This window comes from Mobula birostris, chromosome 11 (genome assembly GCF_030028105.1).
Source record: "Mobula birostris isolate sMobBir1 chromosome 11, sMobBir1.hap1, whole genome shotgun sequence".
Classification (NCBI taxonomy): Eukaryota; Metazoa; Chordata; class Chondrichthyes; order Myliobatiformes; family Myliobatidae; genus Mobula; species Mobula birostris.
Genome location: NC_092380.1, coordinates 81,811,268 through 81,835,999, shown reverse-complemented (window position 1 = coordinate 81,835,999; position 24,732 = coordinate 81,811,268). Strand labels below are relative to the sequence as shown.

At 42.6% G+C, this 24,732-nt stretch overlaps 1 protein-coding gene across 1 annotated transcript in view; it reads right to left on the bottom strand.

Moving 5' to 3' along the window:
- accs (1-aminocyclopropane-1-carboxylate synthase homolog (Arabidopsis)(non-functional)) overlaps window positions 1-24,732 on the bottom strand; it is a 79,970-nt gene that overhangs the window by 50,929 nt on the left and 4,309 nt on the right. The window contains exon 2 of the mRNA XM_072272651.1: window positions 23,446-24,120. Within this exon, the coding sequence (XP_072128752.1) occupies window positions 23,446-24,106 (661 nt within the window). The 5' untranslated portion in view covers window positions 24,107-24,120. The remainder of the gene's footprint in view (window positions 1-23,445; window positions 24,121-24,732) is intronic.

The following is a 24,732-nucleotide window of genomic DNA, read 5'->3' as shown; positions in this document are numbered from 1 at the left end:
TGTAGAATCCGAGTCCTAAGAGAAGAAAGAATGTGGTGAAGAACACAAATACTTCCTCAGAGACGCCAGCAAAAACAAAATGGCTCTGTCAAAATTGGTTTTAGGCACTTCTATTAACTTGTTTAATATTTAATCTGTCATCATTTCTTCCACACCCCCGCAACAATCAAAATGTATTGTAAATTATAAGGGATACAATGCTGTCTCTTTAAATCTGTGAAATTGTTTTCTAATAAAATCTGTAAAACAGATGTTATAAAATGCTTCTAAAGCTACTATTTGATGTAGTACTGAATAAGTTTTACTAATTTCACTAAACACAGTGAACTGCTAACTTATGCCTAGAAACAATAATAATTTCGCCAAATTTCAACTGCAGCAGTAGCCGTGGTCAATGCAATGCAGCCACACAAATGGGTGACGCTTAATCAAACATTTCACTCTAAAGCCTGCAATAACTTATAGCAACACCTAAAGAATTTGAAATACTGATAGCCTAATTAGAGCAAAATATGCTCACTTTAAACATTTTTTGTGATCATAATAAACATGACAGTTATAGAAACTGAACCATGAATGAACTTGTAAGTCAGTCTGAGCTCACCGGTACCATCAGAAGGTTACGAGTATGTTCTATTTCAGGATTTACACACATTATAGGCGGACTCTTCTCTTAAATACTCCCCCCTCCTCCTGGCAAAACAGGCACAACAGAACACAACCATAAATTCCTCTATACTTCATATGCAACAACAACTTACAAGTAAATGACTGCTCCTCCAATTAAACCGGCAATAAAACATCAGACTTGACAGCATTGTTCACATCCCTAAAATGCGTAAATAAGCAGTAGAACTAAGGGCTAGATGTACTGAAATCATGACAAATGGAATTATACTTGGTTTAAGACTTTGGCAATCTTAAGTTCTCATATCAGCAGAGAAATTCTCCCAATATATTGGTCAGTATTTTTTCCTCAGTCAACATTACCAAAAACAGACTATCACATTGCAATGTTGCTTGTAAGAATCTGTTGTGCACAAACTGTCTGCCAAGTTTCCTAATACTGTGCAGACAGTTTAAACAAAAAAATACTACATTGGTTATAAAAACATGTTGTGCCAAGCTCAGGCTGTGAAAGAACTATTTAAACATAAAGTTAATTATTTTACTACTCCAACCATCAGAAGGAAATGAAACTTTACAGACTTACACTCCACGTTATTTGTTTAGAATTCACTCTTATTCAGTCTATTCCTGGATAAACATATCAAATCTATGATAGCCTAAAACAATATCTATAAAGAATTACTGAACAAGCAGCCAATAAGACTCTCAGCCACAGCCCACAGACAACTGCTTGATTTCCAGAACCCTCAGACAAAATCATGCCTTCAGTTTGAGCCAAGCTAGTTTCACCAACAATGTATTCTCCTTATAGGGCAAAGTACGAGTGTCCAAGCAGCTACTGACTTTCTAATTAACACCTTAGGTCTCACGGGCACAGGATGGTAGCACTTCAACACCATGTTGAGAATAGATTATAAAGCAGCACGGTTTATAGCCCTTTTCAACTGTAGGTTTTCGCAAATAAAACAGCGGAGGTGTTTTATGTTTCAGAAAAGCCATAGCAAATCATTTATTGATCACTAAAAGAAACTGAACACAGGGTGCATGAAAAACCCTTTACATAACAACGCCATCACGTCAGACCAGCTTTTTAAAGCGAAACCCCAACTCAATGTTGTTGGTTGTGAATTATGCACATTTCCACTAATGAAGTTACCCTGCACAAGCTCCCCAGAGTTCACTGAAACCAATATTGTGAGCCTGGCTGGAGCTCGGACGAGTCGCCCAGCTCGGGTCCTGTGTTCCATGGGTGGAGAAACCACAGGTGCCTGTGTCTCATCTAAATGTGCGTTCACACGCTCATGGTCATGTTGTGACACCAGGGACATGGCAGCAGAACACTCCAAATCTTGGTGGGGTGGTTTAAGGTGATCTACTGTAATATGTTCAGATTTACCTCTCTTATCTATGTTAAAAGCCTATTCTCTCCATCCCAAAATGCAGAATGGGCCATCATAAGGGGTCCTAAGGAGACGGTGGTGTGTATCATGGTAGACAAACGAGCCTGAATGTAGGTCAAAAGGAACCTAGGAGTGCTGCATGCCCTGATGGGAGGTAGGAATAGGTGAAAAGGAATTGAATTTACTGAGAAGGGTTGAACGCTATTGAGAGGCCAACCAGCTGGTCATGGAATCAGGAATGAAATCACCGTACACTCGTAACAGCTTGCTGTATACCAATTCTGCCACGGATGACTGCAGGTCCTCTTCTGGAGCGATTCTGAGGCCCAGCAGAACCCATGGGAGATCGTGCCAATACTCATCAGCCAGGAAAGCACTCAGAGCAACCTTTAAAGAGTAGTGAAACCACTTACACAGGCCACTGGGCTGCAGGTGATACACCATGGTGTGATGCAGGGGGTTTTGGGTCATCACTGCCCAGAGGTCTGAAATGAATTGGGGACCATGGTCAGAGAAAATATCAGATTGAGTGCCAAACCCATAAAACCAGGTGTTGATGAATGCCAGAGCCACGTCTATGGCTGCCGACGGTACTAGAGGGACGAACTCTAGCCATCTGGTGGTAAGATCCATCATAGTAAGAAGGTGTGTGAAACCGCGGGGGGAGGCGGGGAGGGTGGGAGGGGGGGGGAAGAGGACCAACAATGTTAACATTGACATGGTCAAATCATTGTTCAGGGACCTCAAAAGGTGTCAATGGTGCCTGGACATGGTGGCTAATTTTTGCTTGCTAGCACTCCACACAATCTATGGTCCAATCACGCAAGCCCTTTCTGAGGCCATGCCAAACACACCTTAAAGCAACCAGTTCTGTGAGGCCTTCTGGCTTGGACGCAAGAGGCCATGTTTGGAATCGAAAACAGTATGTCTCCAGTTTGTGGGCACGATGGGGCAAGGGCGACCAGTCAAGACATCACACAGGAGAGAGACCACAGGTTCCCAGAACTTAATATCAGCCATCTGCAGGCCCATAACTACTCTTCTTTGAACTTCGACCTCTGGATCAGTAACTTGCTCAGCCGCCACGCTGGCATGGTTAACCCTATGTGTACGGACTATGTGTACGTGGCTGGCCGTGAAAGGCAACCAGCCACGGCATTATATTTCCTCTTGTATATCAGTTGTGAAGTCGGATATCTAGGCCAGGGGGTGTTGCAGCTGTACAGACCAAGGGTCTGATATTTTGGCCATTGCATGCATGAGGGGTTAAATGGCAACTCTCTAAAAGAAAACAAAAATAGTGGACAGCCAGATATAGAGCAAGAAGTTCAAGGCCAAACGTGCTGTACTTCCTTTTGGGGAAAACGGAGCTGCCAGCTAAAGAAATCAAACAGCTTCTATATGCCTCCACCAACTGTTCATGCACAGCACCCACAGCATAGTCTGAGGTGACAGCTGTAATTACTATGGGTGCGCCAGTAGGGTTGTGTTAGAAAGAGCTCGTTTGGTATCATCAAATGTCTGCTGATCAGGGATATTGTCTTTAAGTGCATATACGGGGGAGCACAAGTTCAGCAGCTTGTCGAATGAAGAGGCGATAGAAACTCATCATACCTAAAAACTTCTGTAATTTTTTAGCAGTGCAGGGCAGTGGGAAATCCATAATAATGGTTACTTTTGATGGGAGGGGTTTTCCACCTTCTACGACATGCAATGGTTGAGAAAGTCAATAGTTGACAACCAAAACTGGCATTCAGCAGGATTAATAATCAACCTGTGTTGGCTTAGGTGCTCAAAAAGTGTGCGGAGATGTGATACATGTTCGGATTTGGACGCACTGCCAACAAGTTCATCATCCAGGAAAACAAAAAGAAAATCTAAGTCTTTTAATACAGAGTCTATCAGCTGTTGGAAAGTCTGTGCTGCATTTTTCAGTCCAAGTGGCATGCCCAGAAACTCAAAAAGGCCAAATGAGGTTATCACAGCTGTTTTGGTAGTGTCCTCCAAGCATATATGCACCTGACAGTAGCCCCTAACCACATCAACTTTGGAAAAAATTAACTTCCCAGCTAAACGTGCCAAAAAGTCTTGGACGTGTGAGATCAAGGGTGGTGGCCTTGTTAAGGCGTTGGTAATCGCCACATGGGTGGCAACCACCATTGGATTTAGAGACCATACGGAGAGGTGAAGCCCAAGGGCTCTTCAATCAGCGTATAATGCTGAGTCTTTCTATGTTGGCAAACTGAGCCTTCCTGGTTGCCAGCTCTTCTGGGTCCAGTGTACACACACGTGAGCATGGACTGGGAATCTGGTGCTCGACCTCTATGTTTTGTGACTGTGGTGGAGAATGTGGGCTTGGTGAGGTTTGGGAATTCACCCAGCAGTTGAGTAAACACACATGCGGTGGTACATGTGCTTGACAGAGTCATTGTGGGGAATTTGCTGGGGGAGCAGGGTAACGACCTAAAGTCCTTGCCATCCACAAACTGGCAGTTCTTTAGATCGACAATCAGTTGCTGGGCACACAGGAAATCTGCACCAAGTAGAGGTCTGACCACTTTAGCCAGGATGTTGTCCCCCGTGTAACGTCGCCCACTGAAATGGAGCATCACCCATCATGTCCTTTAAGTTTGGATCTTGCTGCCAATGGCGGCTTCCAGCAAGGTTTCGTCGCTCTTTGCCTTCTCATCAATAGGCAATGCTGGCAGCACACTCACTTGAGCACCCGTGTCACACAGAAAATATTGTCCTGAATGGGCCTTTGTAATGGACAGCAGACAGGCTTGGCAGTCAACATCTCCTAGCGCTCGTACCAAAGCACACATGTTAAGTCACAGGCCCAGGGTCATCTGCTTCACAGCCACGGGCGTCCTTATGTTGAGGGCCGGGCTTATTGAGGTAGAGAAAGGAGGAAGAATGATGCAGTGCTGCCTAGCTGAGTGTAGACTATCAACCATTTTAACAAGCTCCTATCGTCCTTCATGGGTGCATTAGCTAAGGCCATGCATTTGCTGCATGAGGAGTTCTTTAAAAATAAAACAAGGAAATAGTGATTTCCCAGGAGAGACAGCATTTTGGTCCATTAGCTCTGAAGGTCTAGCATCGAGACCAGGTAAGCAGAGCAACTGTTTGGCGTGCTCAGACTCCAATAGTGCATAAGTCTGTAAAAGGTGAGCTTTCACCAATCGATATTTATCGTGTTCAGTTGAGCATTTTAGTAGACTCCCCACTCTCGCGGCTGTGGAGTTGCTGAGCAGCGCTGCCATGTAATAGAATTTGGTGTCGTCGGCATAGGTTTCTTGCAGGGCGAATTGGGCCTCAGCTTGTACAAACCAGGCAACGGCATCTTGCTCCCAAAACTCCAGCAGTTTCAAAGTAACTGTGTTGGCCGACAAGTTCAATAACTCTGGAATCATTCTAGAGCATCAGGGTCAATAACGTAGGTTTTCACAAATAAAGTGGCAGAAAAGTCACAGCAACTCATTTATTGATCACCAAAAAACTGAACTCAAAGTGCATTAAAAATCCTTTACATAACGTCATCACATCAAACCAGCCTCTTAAACCGAAGCCCCAACTCAATGTCGGTGGTTGTGAATTATGTACGTTTTTTCCCAATTACGCTACCCTACACAACATACAAATGCCATTTCGGCAGCAACTCTACTTTCTTAGAAGTTTGTCAAGTCTCGGCATGTCACCTAGAACTCTGACAAACTTATGCAGATGCGTGGTGGATAATATATTGACTGGTTGCGTCTCACCCTGGTATGGGAACACCGTTGCCCTTGAATAGAAAATCCAACAAAATACAGTGGGTATAGTCTAGTCCATCATGGGCAAAGGCCTCGCACATCTACATGGAGTGCTGTCGCAGGAAAGCAGCATCCATCATCAAGGATCCACACCACCCAAGCCATGCTCTCTTCATGCTGCTGCCATCAGGAAGGAGGTACAGGAGCCTTAGAACCCTCACCACCAGATTCATCATGAACCGGAGGGTTTAACTTCACTCACCCCATCACCCGACTGTTCCCACAACCTATGGACTCGCTTTCAAGGATTCTTCATCTCAAATTCTCAATATTTATTGTTTATTTATTTACTTATTTTTCCTTTTTTTGTTTCTTTGTATTACTGTGAAAGATGATAAGAAAATGAATCTTAGGGTTGCACATGGTGACGTATATGTAATAATAATATAATAAATTTACTATGAACTTTTAAAATCTGGTTATATTTCCCTTGTTACTTTAAATTTAATTTCTCTTATAATCTGCAGCTTCACTGGGTACTTGCTGCTCTGATTAATCAAACATGCAAATCAAAATATAGTCAAGTCCAAAAGATGAAATTGTTCCCTGTATTTTTTCCACACCCTCAAATTATTCTTTAATCTACTAGAATGATGCCAAACCAATAACAAGTCTAATTATTGAGCAATCTGCAAAACACTTTATCTTCTCCACCGCTACACATTTCCTGTGAAGGAAGCACCGGGGCGGGGGGGGGGGGCAATGACCATGGTACTAAACAATTTTGTTTTAAAATGCCCATTGTTGGATGTGGGTGCCAATGGAAAATTGCCCTTGAGAAAAGGAGTACCATTTCCAAACTTATTTTACTTCTCTGTAGTGTTGGTTGAGAGGAACAGAGACGTCGACACTAAGGTTTTCTTTTCTCCCATTTTTACGTTGTTAAAATAGCCCAGGTCTTTTTTTAGTTTAGTTGATTAATTCTGTTTCGATTAGTTTTTTTTTGAGGGGGTTATATATATTTTTTTCTTTTTTCATGATTGTTGTCTAGATATTTTCTTTTTGTCCTGTATTATTCATTGGTATCCTGTATGATCGGGAGTTTTGTCAATTAAATACTATTTGGTTTTATAATTACTCATGTTAAGTATAACAATGTATTCCCAATAACTTTGTATTATTGCTATGTTATATTTACATAGAAACATAGAAAATAGGTGCAGGAGTAGGCCATTCAGCCCTTCGAGCCTGCACCGCCATTCAGTATGATCATGGCTGATCATCCAACTCAGAACCCTGTACCAGCCTTCCCTCCATACCCCCTGATCCCTTTAGCCACAAGGGCCATATCTAACTCCCTCTTAAATATAGCCAATGAGCTGGCCTCAACTGTGGCAGAGAATTCCACAGATTCACCACTCACTGTGTGAAGAAGTTTTTCCTAATCTCGGTCCTAAAAGGCTTCCCCTTTATCCTCAAACTGTGACTCCTCGTTCTGGACTTCTCCAACATCGGGAACAATCTTCCTGCATCTAGTCTGTCCAATCCCTTTAGGATTTTATACGTTTCAATAAGATCCCCCCTCAATCTTCTAAATTCCAACAGGTATAAGCCTAGTCGATCCAGTCTTTCATCATATGAAAGTCCTGCCATCCATAGAACCATAGAAACTACAGCACAGAAACAGGCCCTTTGGCCCTTCTTGGCTGTGCCGAACCATTTTCTGCCTAGTCCCACTGACCTGCACACGGACCATATCCCTCTATACACGTCGCATCCATGTATCTGTCCAATTTATTCTTAAATGTTAAAAAAGAACTCGCATTTACCACCTCGTCTGGCAGCTCATTCCATACTCCCATCACTCTCTGTGTGAAGAAGCCCCCCCTAATGTTCCCTTTAAACTTTTCCCCCCTCACCCTTAACCCATGTCCTCTGGTTTTTTTCTCCCCTTGCCTCAGTGGAAAAAGCCTGCTTGCATTCACTCTATCTATACCCATCATAATTTTATATACCTCTATCAAATCTCCCCTCATTCTTCTACGTTCCAGGGAATAAAGTCCTAACCTATTCAACCTTTCTCTGTAACTGAGTTTCTCAAGTCCCGGCAACATCCTTGTAAACCTTCTCTGCACTCTTTCAACCTTATTTATATCCTTCCTGTAATTTGGTGACCAAAACTGAACACAATACTCCAGATTCGGCCTCACCAATGCCTTATACAACCTCATCATAACATTCCAGCTCTTATACTCAATACTTCGATTAATAAAGGGCAATGTACCAAAAGCTCTCTTTACGATCCTACCTACCTGTGACGACACTTTTAGGGAATTTTGTATCTGTATTCCCAGATCCCTCTGTTCCACTGCACTCCTCAGTGCCTTACAAATAACCCTGTAGGTTCTACGTTGGTTTGTCCTTCCAACGTGCAATATCTCACACTTGTCAGTATTAAACTCCATCTGCCACTTTTCAGCCCATTTTTCCAGCTGGTCCAAGTCCCTCTGCAGGCTCTGAAAACCTTCCTCACTGTCTACTACACCTCCAATCTTTGTATCATCATCAAACCTGCTGATCCAATTTACCACATTATCATCCAGATCATTGATATAGATGACAAATAACAATGGACCCAGCACTGATCCCTGTGGCACATCACTAGTCACAGGCCTCCACTCAGAGAAGCAATTCTCTACCACCACTCTCTGGCTTCTTCCATCGAGTCAATGTCTAATCCAATTTACCACCTCTCCATGTATACCTAGCGACTGAATTTTCCTAACTAACCTACCATGCGGGACCTTGTCAAAGGCCTTACTGAAGTCCATGTAGACAATATCCACCGCCTTCCCTTCATCCACTTTCCTGGTAACCTCCTCGAAAAACTCCAACAGATTGGTCAAACATGACCTACCACGCACAAAGCCATGTTGACTCTCCCTAATAAGCCCCTGTCTATCCAAATGCTTGTAGATTCTGTCTCTTAGTACTCCCTCCAATAACTTACCTACTACTGACGTTAAACTCACCGGCCTATAATTTCCCGGATTACTTTTTGATCCTTTTTTAAAAAAACGGAACAACATGAGCCACTCTCCAATCCTCCGGCACTTCACCCGTAGACAGCGACATTTTAAATATTTCTGCCAGGGCCCCCGCAATTTCAACACTAGTCTCCTTCAAGGTCCGAGGGAACACTCTGTCAGGTCCCAGGGATTTATCCACTTTAATTTTCCTCAAGACAGCAAGCACCTCCTCCTTTTCAATCTGTACAGTTTCCATGGTCTCACTACTTGATTCCCTCAATTCCATAGATTTCATGCCAGCTTCCTTAGTAAATACAGACGCAAAAAACCTATTTAAGATCTCCCCCATTTCCTTTGGTTCCGCACAAAGCCGACCACTCTGAACTTCAAGAGGACCAATTTTATCCCTTACAATCCTTTTGCTCTTAATATACTTGTAAAAGCTCTTTGGATTATCCTTCACTTTGACTGCCAAGGCAACCTCATGTCTTCTTTTAGCCCTCCTGATTTCTTTCTTAAGTATTTTCTTGCACTTCTTATACTCCTCAAGCACCTGATTTACCCCGTTTCCTATACATTTCATACAACTCCCTCTTCTTCTTTATCAGAGTTGCAATATCCCTTGAGAACCAAGGTTCCTTATTCCTATTCAATTTACCTTTAATCCTGACAGGAACATACAAACTCTGCACTCTCAAAGTTTCCCCTTTGAAGGCTTCCCACCTACCAATCACATCTTTGCCAGAGAACAACCTGTCCCAATCCATGCTTTTTAGATCCTTTCTCATTTCTTCAAATTTGGCCTTCTTCCAGTTCAGAACCTCAACCCTAGGACCAGATCTATCCTTATCCATGATCAAATGGAAACTAATGGTGTTATGGTCACTGGAACCAAAGTGCTCCCCTACACAGACTTCTGTCACTTGCCCTAATTCGTTTCCTAACAGGAGATCCAATATTGCATCCCCTCTAGTTGGTCCCTCTATATACTGATTTAGAAAACTTTCCTGAACACATTTTACAAACTCTAAACCATCTAGACCCCTAACAGTCTGGGAGTCCCAATCAATATATGGAAAATTAAAATCCCCTACCACCACAACTTTATGTTTCCTGCAGTTGCCTATTATCTCTCTGCAGATTTGCTCCTCCAATTCTCGTTGACTATTGGGTGGTCTGTAATACAATCCCACTAATGCGGCCATACCTTTCCTGTTTCTCAGCTCCACCCATAAGGACTCAGTAGACAAGCCCTCTAATCTGTCCTGCCTGAGCACTGCTGTAATATTTTCCCTAACAAGCAATGCTACTCACCCACCTTTCATTCCTCTGCCTCAATCACATCTGAAACATCGGAACCCTGGAGTATTAAGCTGCCAGTCCTGCCCCTCCTGTAGCCAAGTTTCACTAATTGCTACAACATCATAGTTCCACGTGTCAATCCACGCCCTCAACTCATTCGCTTTCCCCGCAATACTCCCAGCAGGAATCAATCTGGTGAACCTTCTTTGTACTCCCTCTATGGCAAGGATGTCTTTCCTCAGATTAGGGGACCAAAACTGCAAACAATACTCCAGGTGTGGTCTCACCAAGGCCTTGTAAAACTGTGGTGGTACCTCCCTGCTCCTGTACTCGAATCCTCTTGCTATGAATGCCAGCATACCATTTGCCTTTTTCACTGCCTGCTGTACCTGCATGCCCACTTTCAATGACTGGTGTATAATGACACCCAGGTCTCATTGCACCTCCCCTTTTCCTAATCGGCCACCATTCAAATAATAATCTGTTTTCCTGTTTTTGCCACCAAAGTGGATAACCTCACATTTATCCACATTAAATTGCATCTGCCATGAATTTGCCCACTCACCTAACCTATCCAAGTCACCCTGCATCCTCTTAGCATCCTCCTCACAGCTAACACTGCCGCCCAGCTTCCAGTCATCTGCAAACTTGGAGATGCTGCATTTAATTCTCTCATCTAAGTCATTAATATATATTGTAAACAACTGGGGTCCCAGCACTGAGCCTTGCGGTACCCCACTAGTCACTGCCTGCCATTCTGAAAAGGTCCCGTTTATTCCCACTCTTTGCTTCCTGTCTGCCAACCAATTTTCTATCCACATCAATACTTTACCCCCAATACCATGTGCTTTAAGTTTGCACACCAATCTCCTGTGTGGGACTTTGTCAAAAGCCTTTTGAAAATCCAAATATACCACATCCACTGGTTCTCCCCTATCCACTCTACTAGTTACATTCTCAAAAAATTCTGAGGTTCGTCAGACATGATTTTCCTTTCATAAATCCATGCTGACTTTGTCCGATGATTTCACCGCTTTCCAAATGTACTGTTATCACATCTTTGATAACTGACTCTAGCATTTTCCCCACCACCGATGTTAAACTAACTGGTCTATAATTCCCCAGTTTCTCCCTCCTTTTTTAAAAAGCGGGGTTATATTAGCCACCCTCCAATCCTCAGGAACTAGTTCAGGATCTAAAGAGTTTTGAAAAATTATCACTAATGCATCCACTATTTCTTGGGCTACTTCCTTAAGCACTCTGGGATGCAGACCATCTGGCCCTGGGGATTTATCTGCCTTTAATCCCTTCAATTTACCTAACACCACTTCCCTACTAACATGTATTTCTCTCAGTTCTTCCATCTCACTAGACCCTCTGTCCCCTACTATTTCTGGAAGATTATTTATGTCCTCCTTAGTGAAGACGGAACCAAAGTAGTTATTCAATTGGTCTGCCATGTCCTTGCTCCCCATAATCAATTCACCTGTTTCTGTCTGTAGGGGACCTACATTTGTCTTAACCAATCTTTTTCTTTTCACATATCTATAAATGTTTTTGCAGTCAGTTTTTATGTTCCCTGCCAGTTTTCTCTCATAATCTTTTTTCCCTTTCCTAATTAAGCCCTTTGTCCTTCTCTGCTGGACTCTGAATTTCTCCCAGTCCTCAGGTGAGCCACTTTTTCTGGCTAATTTGTATGTTTCTTCTTTGGAGTTGATACTATCCCTAATTTCCCTTGCCAGCCATGGGTGCACTACCTTCCTTGATTAATTCTTCCGCCAAACTGGGATGAACAATTGTTGTAGTTCATCCATGCAATCTTTAAATGCTTGCCATTGCATATCCACTGTCAACCCTGTAAGTGTCATTTGCCAGTCTATCTTAGCTAATTCACGTCTCAAATACCTTCAAAGTTACCCCTCTTTAAGTTCAGAACCTTTGTTTCTGAATTAACTATGTCACTCTCCATCTTAATGAAGAATTCCACCATATTATGGTCACTCTTACCCAAGGGGCCTCTCACGACAAGATTGCTAATTAACCCTTCCTCATTGCTCAATACCCAGTCTAGAATAGCCTGCTCTCTAGTTGGTTCCTCGACATGTTGGTTCAAAAAACCATCCCGCATACATTCCAAGAAATCCTCTTCCTCAGCACCCTTACCAATTTGGTTCACCCAATCTATATGTAGATTGAAGTCACTCATTATAACTGCTGTTCTTTTATTGCACACATTTCTAATTTCCTGTTTAATACCATCCCCAACGTCACTACTACTGTTAGGTGGCCTGTACACAGCGTTTTCTGCCCCTTAGTGTTACGCAGCTCTACCCATATCGATTCCACATCCTCCCGGCTAATGTCCTTCCTTTCTATTGCGTTAATCTCCTCTCTAACCAGCAATGCTACCCCACCTCCTTTTCTTTCATGTCTATCCCTCCTGAATATTGAATATCCCTGAATGTTGAGCTCACATCCTTGGTCACCCTGGAGCCATGTCTCTGTGATCCCAACTATATCATATTCATTAATAACAATCTGCACTTTTAATTCATCCACCTTGTTACGAATGCTCCTTGCATTGACACACAAAGCCTTCAGGTTCGCTTTTACAACACTCTTAGTCCTTATACAATTATGTTGAAAAGTGGACCTTTTTGACTTTTGCCCTGGATTTGCTGGCCTGTCACTTTTACTTTTCACCTTACTACTTTTTGCTTCTACCCTCATTTTACACCCATCTGTCTCTCTGCACTGGTTCCCATCCCCCTGTTGTGAACTAACCTCCTCTCTCCTAGTCTCTTTAATTTGATTCTCACCTCCCAATCATTCTAGTTTAAAGTCACCTCAGTAGCCCTCGCAAATCTCCCCGCCAGGATATTGGTCCCCCTTGGATTCAAGTGTAACCCGTCCTTTTTGTACAGGTCACACCTGCGCCAAAAGAGGTCCCAATGATCCAAAAACTTGAATCCCTGACCCCTGCTCCAATCCCTCAGCCACGCATTTATCCTACACCTCATTGCATTCCTACTCTCACTGTCACGTGGCACAGGCAATAATCCCGAGATTACTACTTTTGCGGTCCTTTTTCTCAACTCCCTTCCTAACTCCCTATATTCTCCTTTCAGGACCTCTTCCCTTTTCCTACCTATGTCATTGGTACCTATATGTACCACGACCTCTGGCTCCTCACCCTCCCACTTCAGGATATCTTGGTCGCGATCAGAAATATCCCGGACCCCGGCACCAGGGAGACAAACTACCATCCGGGTCTCTGGACTGCGTCCACAGAATCGCCTATCTGACCCCCTTACTATCGAGTTCCCTATTACAACTGCCCTCCTCTTCCTTTCCCTACCCTTCTGAGCTACAGGGCCGGACTCTGTGCCGGAGGCACGGCCACTGTCGCTTCCCCTAGGTAAGCTGTCCCCCCCCAACAGTACTCAAACAGAAGTACCTATTGTCAAGGGGCATAGCCACCGGGGTACTCTCTATTACCTGACTCGTCCCCTTTCCCCTCCTAACTGTGACCCACTTGTCTGCCTCCCGTGACCCCGGTGTGACCACCTGCCTGTAACTTCTCTCTATCAACTCCTCACTCTCCCTGACCAGGCGAAGGTCATCGAGCTGCAGCTCCAGTTCCCTAACGCGGTCCCTTAGGAGCTACATCTCGGCACACCTGGCGCAGATGTGGACATCCGGGAGGCTTGAACACTCTAGGGCCTCCCACATCCGGCACCGAGAACAACAAGCTGCCCTCACACTCATACTGCCCCTCTCCTCAAGTAACAACAAAAAATAAATACCAAACCTTCCTCACCTCACCCGATTCCGCCTAAGCCCGTTGAGCCGAAGCCCTTAAGGCTTCACTCTGCTCCTGGCTTACTCCGCAGCCCGCAAACTACGCTGCCCACTGTATAAGGCTCTGTTCCTTTTAAATCTTCCGTGCTTCACTGCCCGACGTCACACGCCGGTGCAGTCCCGCCTCTCTGAACACTGATGGAAAAAAACCGAAAAATTCAAAAATGGCTTCCTCCGCACTCCCGTTCTGATTCTCAGACTTCCTTCTCCAAATTAAACCCGAAGCAGGATTTCTGTCCTTTTAAATCTTCCGCGCTTCACTGCCCGACGTCACACGCCTGCGCACTCCCGCCTCTCTGAACGCCGATGGAAAAAAACCCGAAAAATTCAAAAGTGGCTTCCTCCGCACTCCCGCTCCGATTCTCAGACTTCCTTCTCCGAATATTCTATGGAACTAATAAAAAGATTGAAAAGGAAAGAGAAAAGGAGTACTGGAAGTTGTTGGGGTCCTTCATCCTACCAAATATAGAATGCACATTCAAATGAAGTCAGGCTCAGCCAATGAAGCATACAATCCTCATCCCCCTTGCCCATACAACAGCAATCAGTGGAGGTTGAATTACAAAATTTCTGTGTTTTCAATGTAAATTACTCACATTAGGTACACTATTGTAGATTTTCCTGAATAATTATTGGGTCTCAATACCACTCTCTGTAACTGGATCCTGGACTTCTTCAAAGTTAAAAGTAAATTTATTATCAAAGTACATGTATGTCAGCATATACAACCCTGAGATTCATTTTCTTGTGAGCATACTCAATAGATCTGTAATAGAATAACCACAATACAATCAATGAAAGACAGCACCAACGTGGGTATTCAACCAGTGCGCAAAAGACAAAAAGTGTATAAATAAAAAAGAATTATTAATAATAAGTAAATAAGCAACAAATATCAAGAACATGAAAGTGGGTCCATAGGTTGTGGGAACATTTTGATGATGAAGTGAAGTTGAGTAAAGTCATCCCCTTTAGTTTAAGAGCCTGATGGTTGAGGGGTAGTAGCTGTTCCTGAACCTGGTGGTGTGAGTCCTGAGGCTCCTGTAGCTTCTTCCTGATGGCAGCAGCGAGAAGAGAGCACGTCCTGAGTGGTGGGGGTCCCTTGTGATGAATGCTGCTTTCCTGGGGCAAAGCTCCTTTGAGATGTGCTCAGTGGTGGAGAGGGCTTTAACAGTGATGGATTGGGCCATATCCACTAGCTTTTGTACAATTTTCCGTTCAAGGGCATTGGTGTTTCCATATCAGGCTGTGATGCAGCCAGTTAATATCCTCTCCACTACATGTTCTATAGAAGTTTGTCATAGTTTTAGATGTCACGCCAAATCTCTGCAAACTCCTAAGGAAGTAGAGGCACTGCTGTGCTTCTTTCTAATTGTGCTGGGCCCAGGACAGGTCCTCCAAAGTAATAACACCAAAGATTTTGAAGTTGCTGACCCTCTCCCTCTCTGATCCTCCGATGAGGTCTGGCTCATGGACCCCTGGTTTCCTCCTCCTGAAGTCAGTAACCAGCTCCGTGATCTTGCTGACATTGAGTAAGAGGTTGTTGTTGTGGTACCACTCAGCCAGGTTTTCAATCTCACTCCTATCACCACCTTCGATCCAGCCTATGACAATGGTGTCGCCAGCAAACTTGAGTACAGTATTGGAGCTGTGCTTAGCCACACAGTCATAAGTGTAAAGCGAACAGAGCAAGGGGCTAAACTCACAGACTTGTGGTGCACCTGCGTTGATTGAGTTTGGGAGATGTCATTGCAAATTCAAACTGTCTGGGGTGTGCAAGTGAGGAAGTCGAGGATTCAACTGGACAAGGAGGTATTGAGGCCAAGGTCTTGAAGCTTATTGATTAGTTCTGAGGGGGTGATGGTACTGAATGCTGAGCTGTAGTTGATAAAGAGCATCCTGATGTATGCACTTCTGTTCTCCAGATGTTCCAGTGTTGAGTGAAGACCCAATTGAGATGGCATCTGCTATGGACCTTCTGCTCCAGTTGGCAAATTACCTTCTCAGGCAGGAGTTGATATGTTTCACACCAGCCTCTCAAAACACTTCATGACTGTGACTTTCTGGACGGAAAGGCCACAGTCAGTCTGTGCCAGCAGAAATATCTCTAGCTCCACCACGATGAGCAACAGCGCTCCCCAGGGTTGTTTGCTCAGCCCAATGCTGTCCTCACTGCGTCCGCAGCATGAACAATTCAAATCGAATCATCAAGTTCACTGATGACACAGCAGTGGTTGGCCTCATGAACAATGGTGACAAGGTGGCGCATAGAGAGATGGTAGAGCGGCTGGTAGAATGGTGCGAGCACAGCAACTTGAGTCTCAACATGATAAACATCAAAGAATTGATTGTGGACTTTAGGAAGGTTTTTAGGACCACTCCTCATTGCACAGCTCCTGCATAGAGAGAGTTCAGAGCACCAAGTCTCTGGGAGTGCGCATAACGGACTATCTCACTTGGTCCCTCAACACCACCTCTTTGGTTAAGAAAGCACAGCTGTGTCTCCGTTTCCTGAGGAGATTGAGGTGAGTGAGGATCCCACCTCACATTTTAACAAATTTTCACAGGACAGCCACCGACAGTGTTCTGACCAGCTGCATCAGAGTCTGGTACATGAATTGCAAGGCATCTGACAGCAAGCCCCTACAAACGATTGCGAGGTCAGCTGAGAGGTCATCAGAGTCCCTCTTCCACCCATCCAAGATATTCATCAGGACCATGATATTTATCAGTATGCAGGGCCCTTAGCATTGTCACTGATTGCTCCCATCCGTAAAACATCTCTTTAAACAACCTACCACCAAGCAGGAGGTACCGTAGCATTTGGACAAGAACTGTAAAGATGGGAAACAGCTCCTTCCTCCAGGCCATAAGACTCTACAACCACATGTGAATTTCATCATACAGTCTCATCACATATAAAGCACCGGTAGCGTTATACGGTTTATGTTTTAACCTGTATTAAACATTCACATTATTTGTTAATTTATTTGTGGTAATATTTTATGTGTTATGTGCATGAGTTATATGTAAGTGTTGTGCATCATGGTCCACAGGAACGCTGTTCCATTTGGTGGTATACATATAGAAACATAGAAAATAGGTGCAGGAGTAGGCCATTCGGCCCTTCGAGCCTGCACCGCCATTTATTATGATCATGGCTGATCATCCAACTCAGAACCCTGCCCCAGCCTTCCCTCCATACCCCCTGACCCCCGTAGCCACAAGGGCCATATCTAACTCCCTCTTAAATATAGCCAATGAACTGGCCTCAACTGTTTCCTGTGGCAGAGAATTCCACAGATTCACCACTCTCTGTGTGAAGAAGTTTTTCCTAATCTCGGTCCTAAAAGGCTTCCCCTCTATCCTCAAACTGTGGCCCCTCGTTCTGGACTTCCCCAACATCGGGAACAATCTTCCTGCATCTAGCCTGTCCAATCCCTTTAGGATTTTATACGTTTCAATCAGATCCCCCCTCAATCTTCTAAATTCCAACGAGTACAAGCCCAGTTCATCCAATCTTTCTTCATATGAAAGTCCTGCCATCCCAGGAATCAATCTGGTGAACCTTCTTTGTACTCCCTCTATGGCAAGGATGTCTTTCCTCAGATTAGGGGACCAAAACTGCACACAATACTCCAGGTGTGGTCTCACCAAGGCCTTGTACAACTGCAGTAGTACCTCCCTGCTCCTGTACTCGAATCCTCTCGCTATAAATGCCAGCATACCATTCGCCTTTTTCACCGCCTGCTGTACCTGCATGCCCACTTTCAATGACTGGTGTATAATGACACCCAGGTCTCGTTGCACCTCCCTTTTTCCTAATCGGCCACCATTCAGATAATAATCTGTTTTCCTATTTTTGCCACCAAAGTGGATAACTTCACATTTATCCACATTAAATTGCATCTGCCATGAATTTGCCCACTCACCCAACCTATCCAGGTCACCCTGCATCCTCTTAGCATCCTCCTCACAGCTAACACTGCCACCCAGCTTCGTGTCATCCGCAAACTTGGAGATGCTGCATTTAATTCCCTCATCCAAGTCATTAATATATATTGTAAACAACTGGGGTTCCAGCACTGAGCCTTGCGGTACCCCACTAGTCACCGCCTGCCATTCTGAAAAGGTCCCGTTTATTCCCACTCTTTGCTTCCTGTCTGCTAACCAACTCTCCACCCACACCAATACCTTACCCCCAATACCGTGTGCTTTAAGTTTGCACACTAATCTCCTGTGTGGGACCTTGTCAAAAGCCTTCTAAAAATCCAAATATACCACATCCACTGGTTCTCCCCTATCCACTCTACTAGTTACATCCTCAAAAAATTCTATGAGATTCGTCATGTAAGATGAATGACAATAAATTGAACTTGAACTTCATAAAGGTCTTGTATATGATGAGAATTGTACAACTGATTATCTGCATAACTTAGCTATTCACTTTCATTAGAACATAAGAACATAACATAAGAAATAGGAGCAGGAGGAGCCCATCCGGCCCATCGAGCCTGCCCCACCATTCAATAAGATCATGGCTGATCTGTCTTTAAACTCAGCTCCATCTACCTGCCTTTTCCCCATAACCCTTAATTCCCCTACTATATAAAAATCTATCTAACTGTATCTTAAATATATTTAGTGAAGAAGCCTCAACTGCTTCCCTGGGCAGAAAATTCCACAGATTCACCACTCTCTGGGAAAAACAGTTTCTCCTCATCTCCGTCCTAAATCTTCTCCCCTGAATCTTGAGGCAATGTCCCTTAGTTCTAGTCTCACCTACCAATGGAAACAATTTTCCTACATCTATCTTATCTATCCCTTTCAAAATTTTGTATATTTCTATAAGATCCCTTCTTATTCTTCTGAATTCCAGACAGTATAGTCCCAAGCGACTTAATCTCTCCTCATAGGTTAACCCCTTCATCCCTGGAATCAACCTGGTGAACCTCCTCTGCATTGCCTCCAAAGCCAGTATATCCTTCCTCGAGTGTGGAGACCAGAACTGCATACAGTACTCCAGGTGCAGTCTCACCAGTACCCTGTATAGTTGCAGCATGACCTCCCTGCTCTTGAATTCAATCCCTCTAGCAATGAAGGCCAACATTCTGTTTGCCTTCTTAATAACCTGTTGTACCTGCAAGCCAACTTTTGCGATTCATGAACAAGCACTCCCAAGTCCATCTGCACAACAGCATGCTGCAATCTTTCACCACTTAAATAATAATCTGCTCTTCTATTATTCTTTCAAAAGTGGATGATCTCGCATTTACCAACGTTGTATTCCATCTGCCAGACCTTGGCCCACTCACTTAACCTATCTATATCCCTCTGCAGACTCTCCACATCCTCTGTACAATTTGTTTTTCCACTCAGTTTAGTGTCATCAGCAAATTTTGCTACGCTACACTCAGTTCCCTCTTCCAAATTATCAGTGTAAATGGTAAACAGCTGCAGACCCAGCACCGACCTTTGCAGCACCCCACTCACCACTGACTGCCAACCGGAGAAACACCCATTTATACCAACTATCTGCCTTCTATTGGTTAACCAATCCACTATCCATGCCAATACACTTCCTCCAACTCCATGCATCTGTATCTTATTTATAAGTCTCTTGTGCGGCACCTTATCAAACGCCTTCTGGAAATCCAAGTATACAACATCCACCTGTTCCCCTCTATCCACTGCACTCATTACGTCCTCAAAGAACTCCAGTAAGTTTGTCAAACAGGACCTGCCCTTTCTGAATCTATGCTGCATCTGTCTATTGGAACCACTCCTTTCTAAATGTTTCGTGGTTTCTTCCTTAATGACAACTTCAAGCATTTTCGCAACTACAGATGTTAAGCTAACTGGCCTATAGTTGCCCATCTTTTGCCTACATCCTTTTTTAAAAAGTGGCATGACATTTGTTGCCTTCCAATCCACTGGGACCTGCCCAGAGTCTAGAGAGTTTTGATAAATGATTACCAATGCGTCTACTATAACCTCTGCCAATTCCCTCAGCACCCTTGGATGCATCCCATCAGGACCAGGGGACTTATCTACCTTCAGGCCCTCTAGTTTTCTCATCACTATCTCTTTAGTGACAGTGATTTTATTGAGATCTTCACCTCCCATTTCATCCACAACATCCTTCTTTGGCATATTAGACGTGTCCTCCACTGTGAAGACCGACACAAAATAGTCACTCAATGCCTCAGCCACTTCCTTACCACCCAATATCAATTTCCCCTTCTCGTCTTCCAAGGGACCTACATTGACTTTAGCCACCCTCTTCTGCTTTATATATTTGTAAAAACTTTTGCTATCTGTTTTTATATTTTGTGCTAATTTACTTTCATACTCTATCTTCCCTTTCCTTATTTCTTGTTTAGTTGTTCTTTGTTGCTTTTTAAAGTTTTCCCAGTCCTCCAGTCTCCCATTACTCTTTGCGACTTTGTACACATGAACTTTTAATTTGATACTATCCTTTATTACCTTAGTTATCTAGGCCTGGCTCTCTCCACACTTAGTTTTGACTAGAATATACTTTTGTTGAGCACGGTGAAAAATCTCTTCGAAAGTATTCCACTGTTCCTCAACTGTCCTACCGAATAGCTTTTGTATTCATTTCCCTGATATGAGAAGAAGGTGAAAAATTCAAAGTACCTTTCCATAAAAAATGGTGAAGGCAGAGATTATCAGAACATTAGAAACTAGTGCAGTTAAAAAATCCAAATATGAAATAGTGATTTTGCATGGAGCAATCAAATTGCAATGGCAAAATACATAAAATCCTAAGGAGGTTCAAAACTTTTAACAGTCTTTGAAGGAAATTTAAAAAGAAAACGCAGAGGGGAAAGAGTTGGAGGGACTATCAGAATACCCTTGGATTTGAGCATGCAAGTTCTGTAATCTGAAGGGTCAGTTTCTGTGCAGTGTATTTCTACAAATCCATGACTCTATTATGATCTTACATGTAGTGTATATCTAGAATTTTCCATGACAAATAATTTATTTGATTAAAAAAGACTTAAAATGATAAAAGTGTAGCAATACTAATGATGGAGAATACAGAATATAGAGTTCATCGGAGATCTTAAGAATTATCTTGGTGTGAGACTACTCCTTGATAACATGATTACGTGGAGGACTGTGAGTTGAGAGCACAGCTGAGAAATAATTTAGTCCCTTTGAGTGAATCTGTAAATCCTAAGTGTAATGCATTAATCTTTTTCCAGTGCTCAATATATGAATAATACCACCTTTTTGGAGAATTTAACTAATATATTTTAGCTTAATGTATTGTCTCCATGAGATGAAATCATGCCAACTATTGTCCTGGGAGATACATGTAAGATCACAGAGTCATTGATCCGTAGAGTCACACTGCACAGAAGCAGAAAAACAACTCCCTTGGATTTGGTTAACTGATGCCTAATTTTGGATCATAATTAATCTTGTTTAGGGCTATTGTTAAGATTTCTAAGGGCTAAGTCAATCATCCCTTAAAAATCAAAAATGCTGAAAATTTCAAAATGCGAGGAACATTTAGCAAGATAACACAAGTGGAAAGAGAAAAAGATTAAACTCTTCAGAGCGAAGACACTGCATCAAACCCCTTTCTAACCAGAGGAGTGTACTCCATTTCACTGCTACCTGACCTGCTGAGTGCTTGCAGCACATTTTGTTTATACCCTAACTCATTTTGAATCTGTGTTCTTATAAATTTGTCTACTGTCCTTCAGTGAAGTCCACCACGCCTCATGTTATTGTTGCTTTTTTAAGACTTAGCTAACAATTTTTATGATTGGTCAAATTCCTCATGATTGCAGATGCTCTTTAGTAATTCCAAAGATTGCTAGTAATCTTCTTAGCTTTGTGGGTTTCATGAGATTTATTTAAACTTCATAACCAAACAAAAATTCCTAACTTCTCAATTTTCAAATTCATTAACACAGCAGCCCGCTTCTGTGCTGGAATGTTAAGAAGAAAAACTTGCTTAAATCTTCCTGACTGGGACACTGTAGTTACAGTTTAGAGCAAGGGGTTATCACTGAACAATGGCCAACAATGCAGAAACTAATGTTAGCATTGTTATTCACAATCTTGATCAAGGAAACATTTTAGAATTTCAGTGATGACACAGAACGGTAAATACAAATACCTCCTCTTCAAAATGCAGACTGAAGAAAGTTACAAAAGATGGCTAATTTTTGAGAGAAACAGCATAAATGTAGGATAATAATTTCTCCAACTTAAAATGGAAGTATCATACTGAAGGGTATATCAAAAAGAAAGGCAAAAGCACTTTGGATAAAACAGACTCCAAGCACACAAAGACTGAATGGTGAATGGCCCTAATGGTGCAGGTGTTTTTCAAAATAGAAAAATCCATCCGCGTTATATCAACTTCAGAGAAGTATATGTAACACACAGTTTGCCTTCCTAGTGTATAGAATGGAAAGAGTGAAGGTCTAAGTTCATAACAGATTGTAAATCAGTGGCCATTATCAGGGGGAATGACTGTGAAAGTGAACAGCTCAGATTTGCAGCTAAACTACTGCACAATTCTCGTAGTGTGCAAGATCTTTACCAGCATCGTCTAGTATGTTGTGCCCAGTGTGCGATACCTATATAATTCTAAGGTTATATAATTCAAAGCCCTGAAAAGATCCAAAGCAGGGCTCTGAATTAATACGTAATTTAAAGTGGTTAACAGAATTGTAGTTAAAGGAGTAAGTTAGTCTTCGGTGGCTACTGCAGAGTACAAACTAAGTTGCACACACTTCCTATTACAAATGGATAACTGGTCTTTTCTGACTAATTTTCCAAATCCTTATATTCAGCATAAATGCCTGTTATTCCCTTTATTAAGATCAAACTGATATTAGTTAACTGAAGTGCCACTTAAAGAGAGAAATGGCATAATTCAATGATATTAAATCCTCCAGCATCATATGAAGGCTCATACAAAGGCTTCATGAGACCAAACAATGTCAGTGAATGGAACCACACATTATATGACTACAATTTCACTGCAGCATTGGCTCAGCAAGAAAAGTAAGGGTCCGATATACACTTAAGATTGGATTATTTGCAAAATGCACACTCTTTAAATCAGACTTTACAGATCAAAATATGTGTTTTGATACGCACAAGAGCCAAGGACAGAAAGAGATGCCATAGACTCAAGTGATATGTCCAAAGAGTCTGGAGATGGGCCAATGGACAATTAAGGGGGAAGACTGAGAGTTGTAGGTCTACAGGGTTACCGCCCCAAGGTAACAGCTTGAAATGATTAACACTGGAATGGAGCAAAGGCATTTCTTGAGGAAACTGGAAAGAGAAGGGAAAGAAAGTCAAGAAGGTGAGAGAGCAAGAACAGCCAGCAGTGGTGAAAGAGAAATGGAAATTAGAAATACTGTAAATGAAGAGAAAAAGACAATAAAATATCAGAGGAAACTGTTCAGCACCAACCTGATGGGGAAATGGTATTCTCTGTGGGAACATCTACCCTAATAGCTGACGATCCATCATGTTGCCCTCCTTCCAACAGACTCCCATCCATTCCATGATCATCTCCACTCTGCTGGAGCACAAGAGAGGGTGGTGGTTCAGGAGTGTCACTGTGCTCGTCCGAATCCACTTCTTCACATTTAATATCCATTAATTCTTGAGGATGATGTGAATGAGAAATACCAAGTGGAGGAGAAGTCAAGTGATGGTGGTGGTGATGATGAATATATCCATCTCCTGCTGCCAGAATACCTGGTGGTATTTGTTGTGTTATCACTGTGTTACCCACAGTACTATAACAAATATTTGGTCTGTTGGACAGCACTCTGTCCATCACCTCAAAGAACTTCCAGGTTCTACCGCCCCTGCAAATCTTGTTGTTGTCCTTAATTCTTCTATACTCAAGCTTCATCTTTTTAATCTTCTCCCGACACTGGTCTCCTGTTCTGTGGATACCCTTTTCCCTCAAGACTTCAGCTATCCTGTTGAAGACATGCTGATTCCTCAGGCAACTCTCCAACTCCATTTGAACAGATTCATCAGCCCAAAGCTGCAGCAACTCCACGACCTCAGGATCTGACCAGTTACTTCCTCGCTCATATTTTTTGCCTCGGAAATCCATCACATCTCACTAGGCTGGAAAACATTATGCAAAATTATAATTTTTAAAGTGTTCATCTGCAATGTGACTTTACAATCCAGCAAAACATATTAAGTGAAATTTTCACATGCACTATCAAGTCATGACAGATCTTTTAAACCATCCAGTGCAACATCCATCTATTAATTATATGCCAACTACAAAGGAAGATAAATAGCTGGGAGCAGCTTGGTAAAATACCATCTTTTATATACAATAAATCAGTGTAGATGTTGCAGTTTCAAACACAATTTAACTTAAAAATTCTAAAACTGTTCAGTGTTACGATTATGTAAATTACACAATGCATAGATTATAGATATGCTTAGGGGGGAATGGACCTAATTCACACTGACATCCAACAGGGAAGAAAACTGGTCTTGGATGACAGTGAACATTCCTGGTCTGGTTTGTGCAGAAGATACCATATAAGCCATGCTTCATTCAAAACTGTTTTGATGAAAACAATTTATTATTAATGTTATTGATTGTTGAGAAACTGATTTCATTCTTACAAAAATATCTTTCTTTATGTTCATTTATTAAAAATAAGAAACAGGAAGGGTAGGCCAATTGGAGCATCAAGTGTTCTCAGCTATTCAACAAGA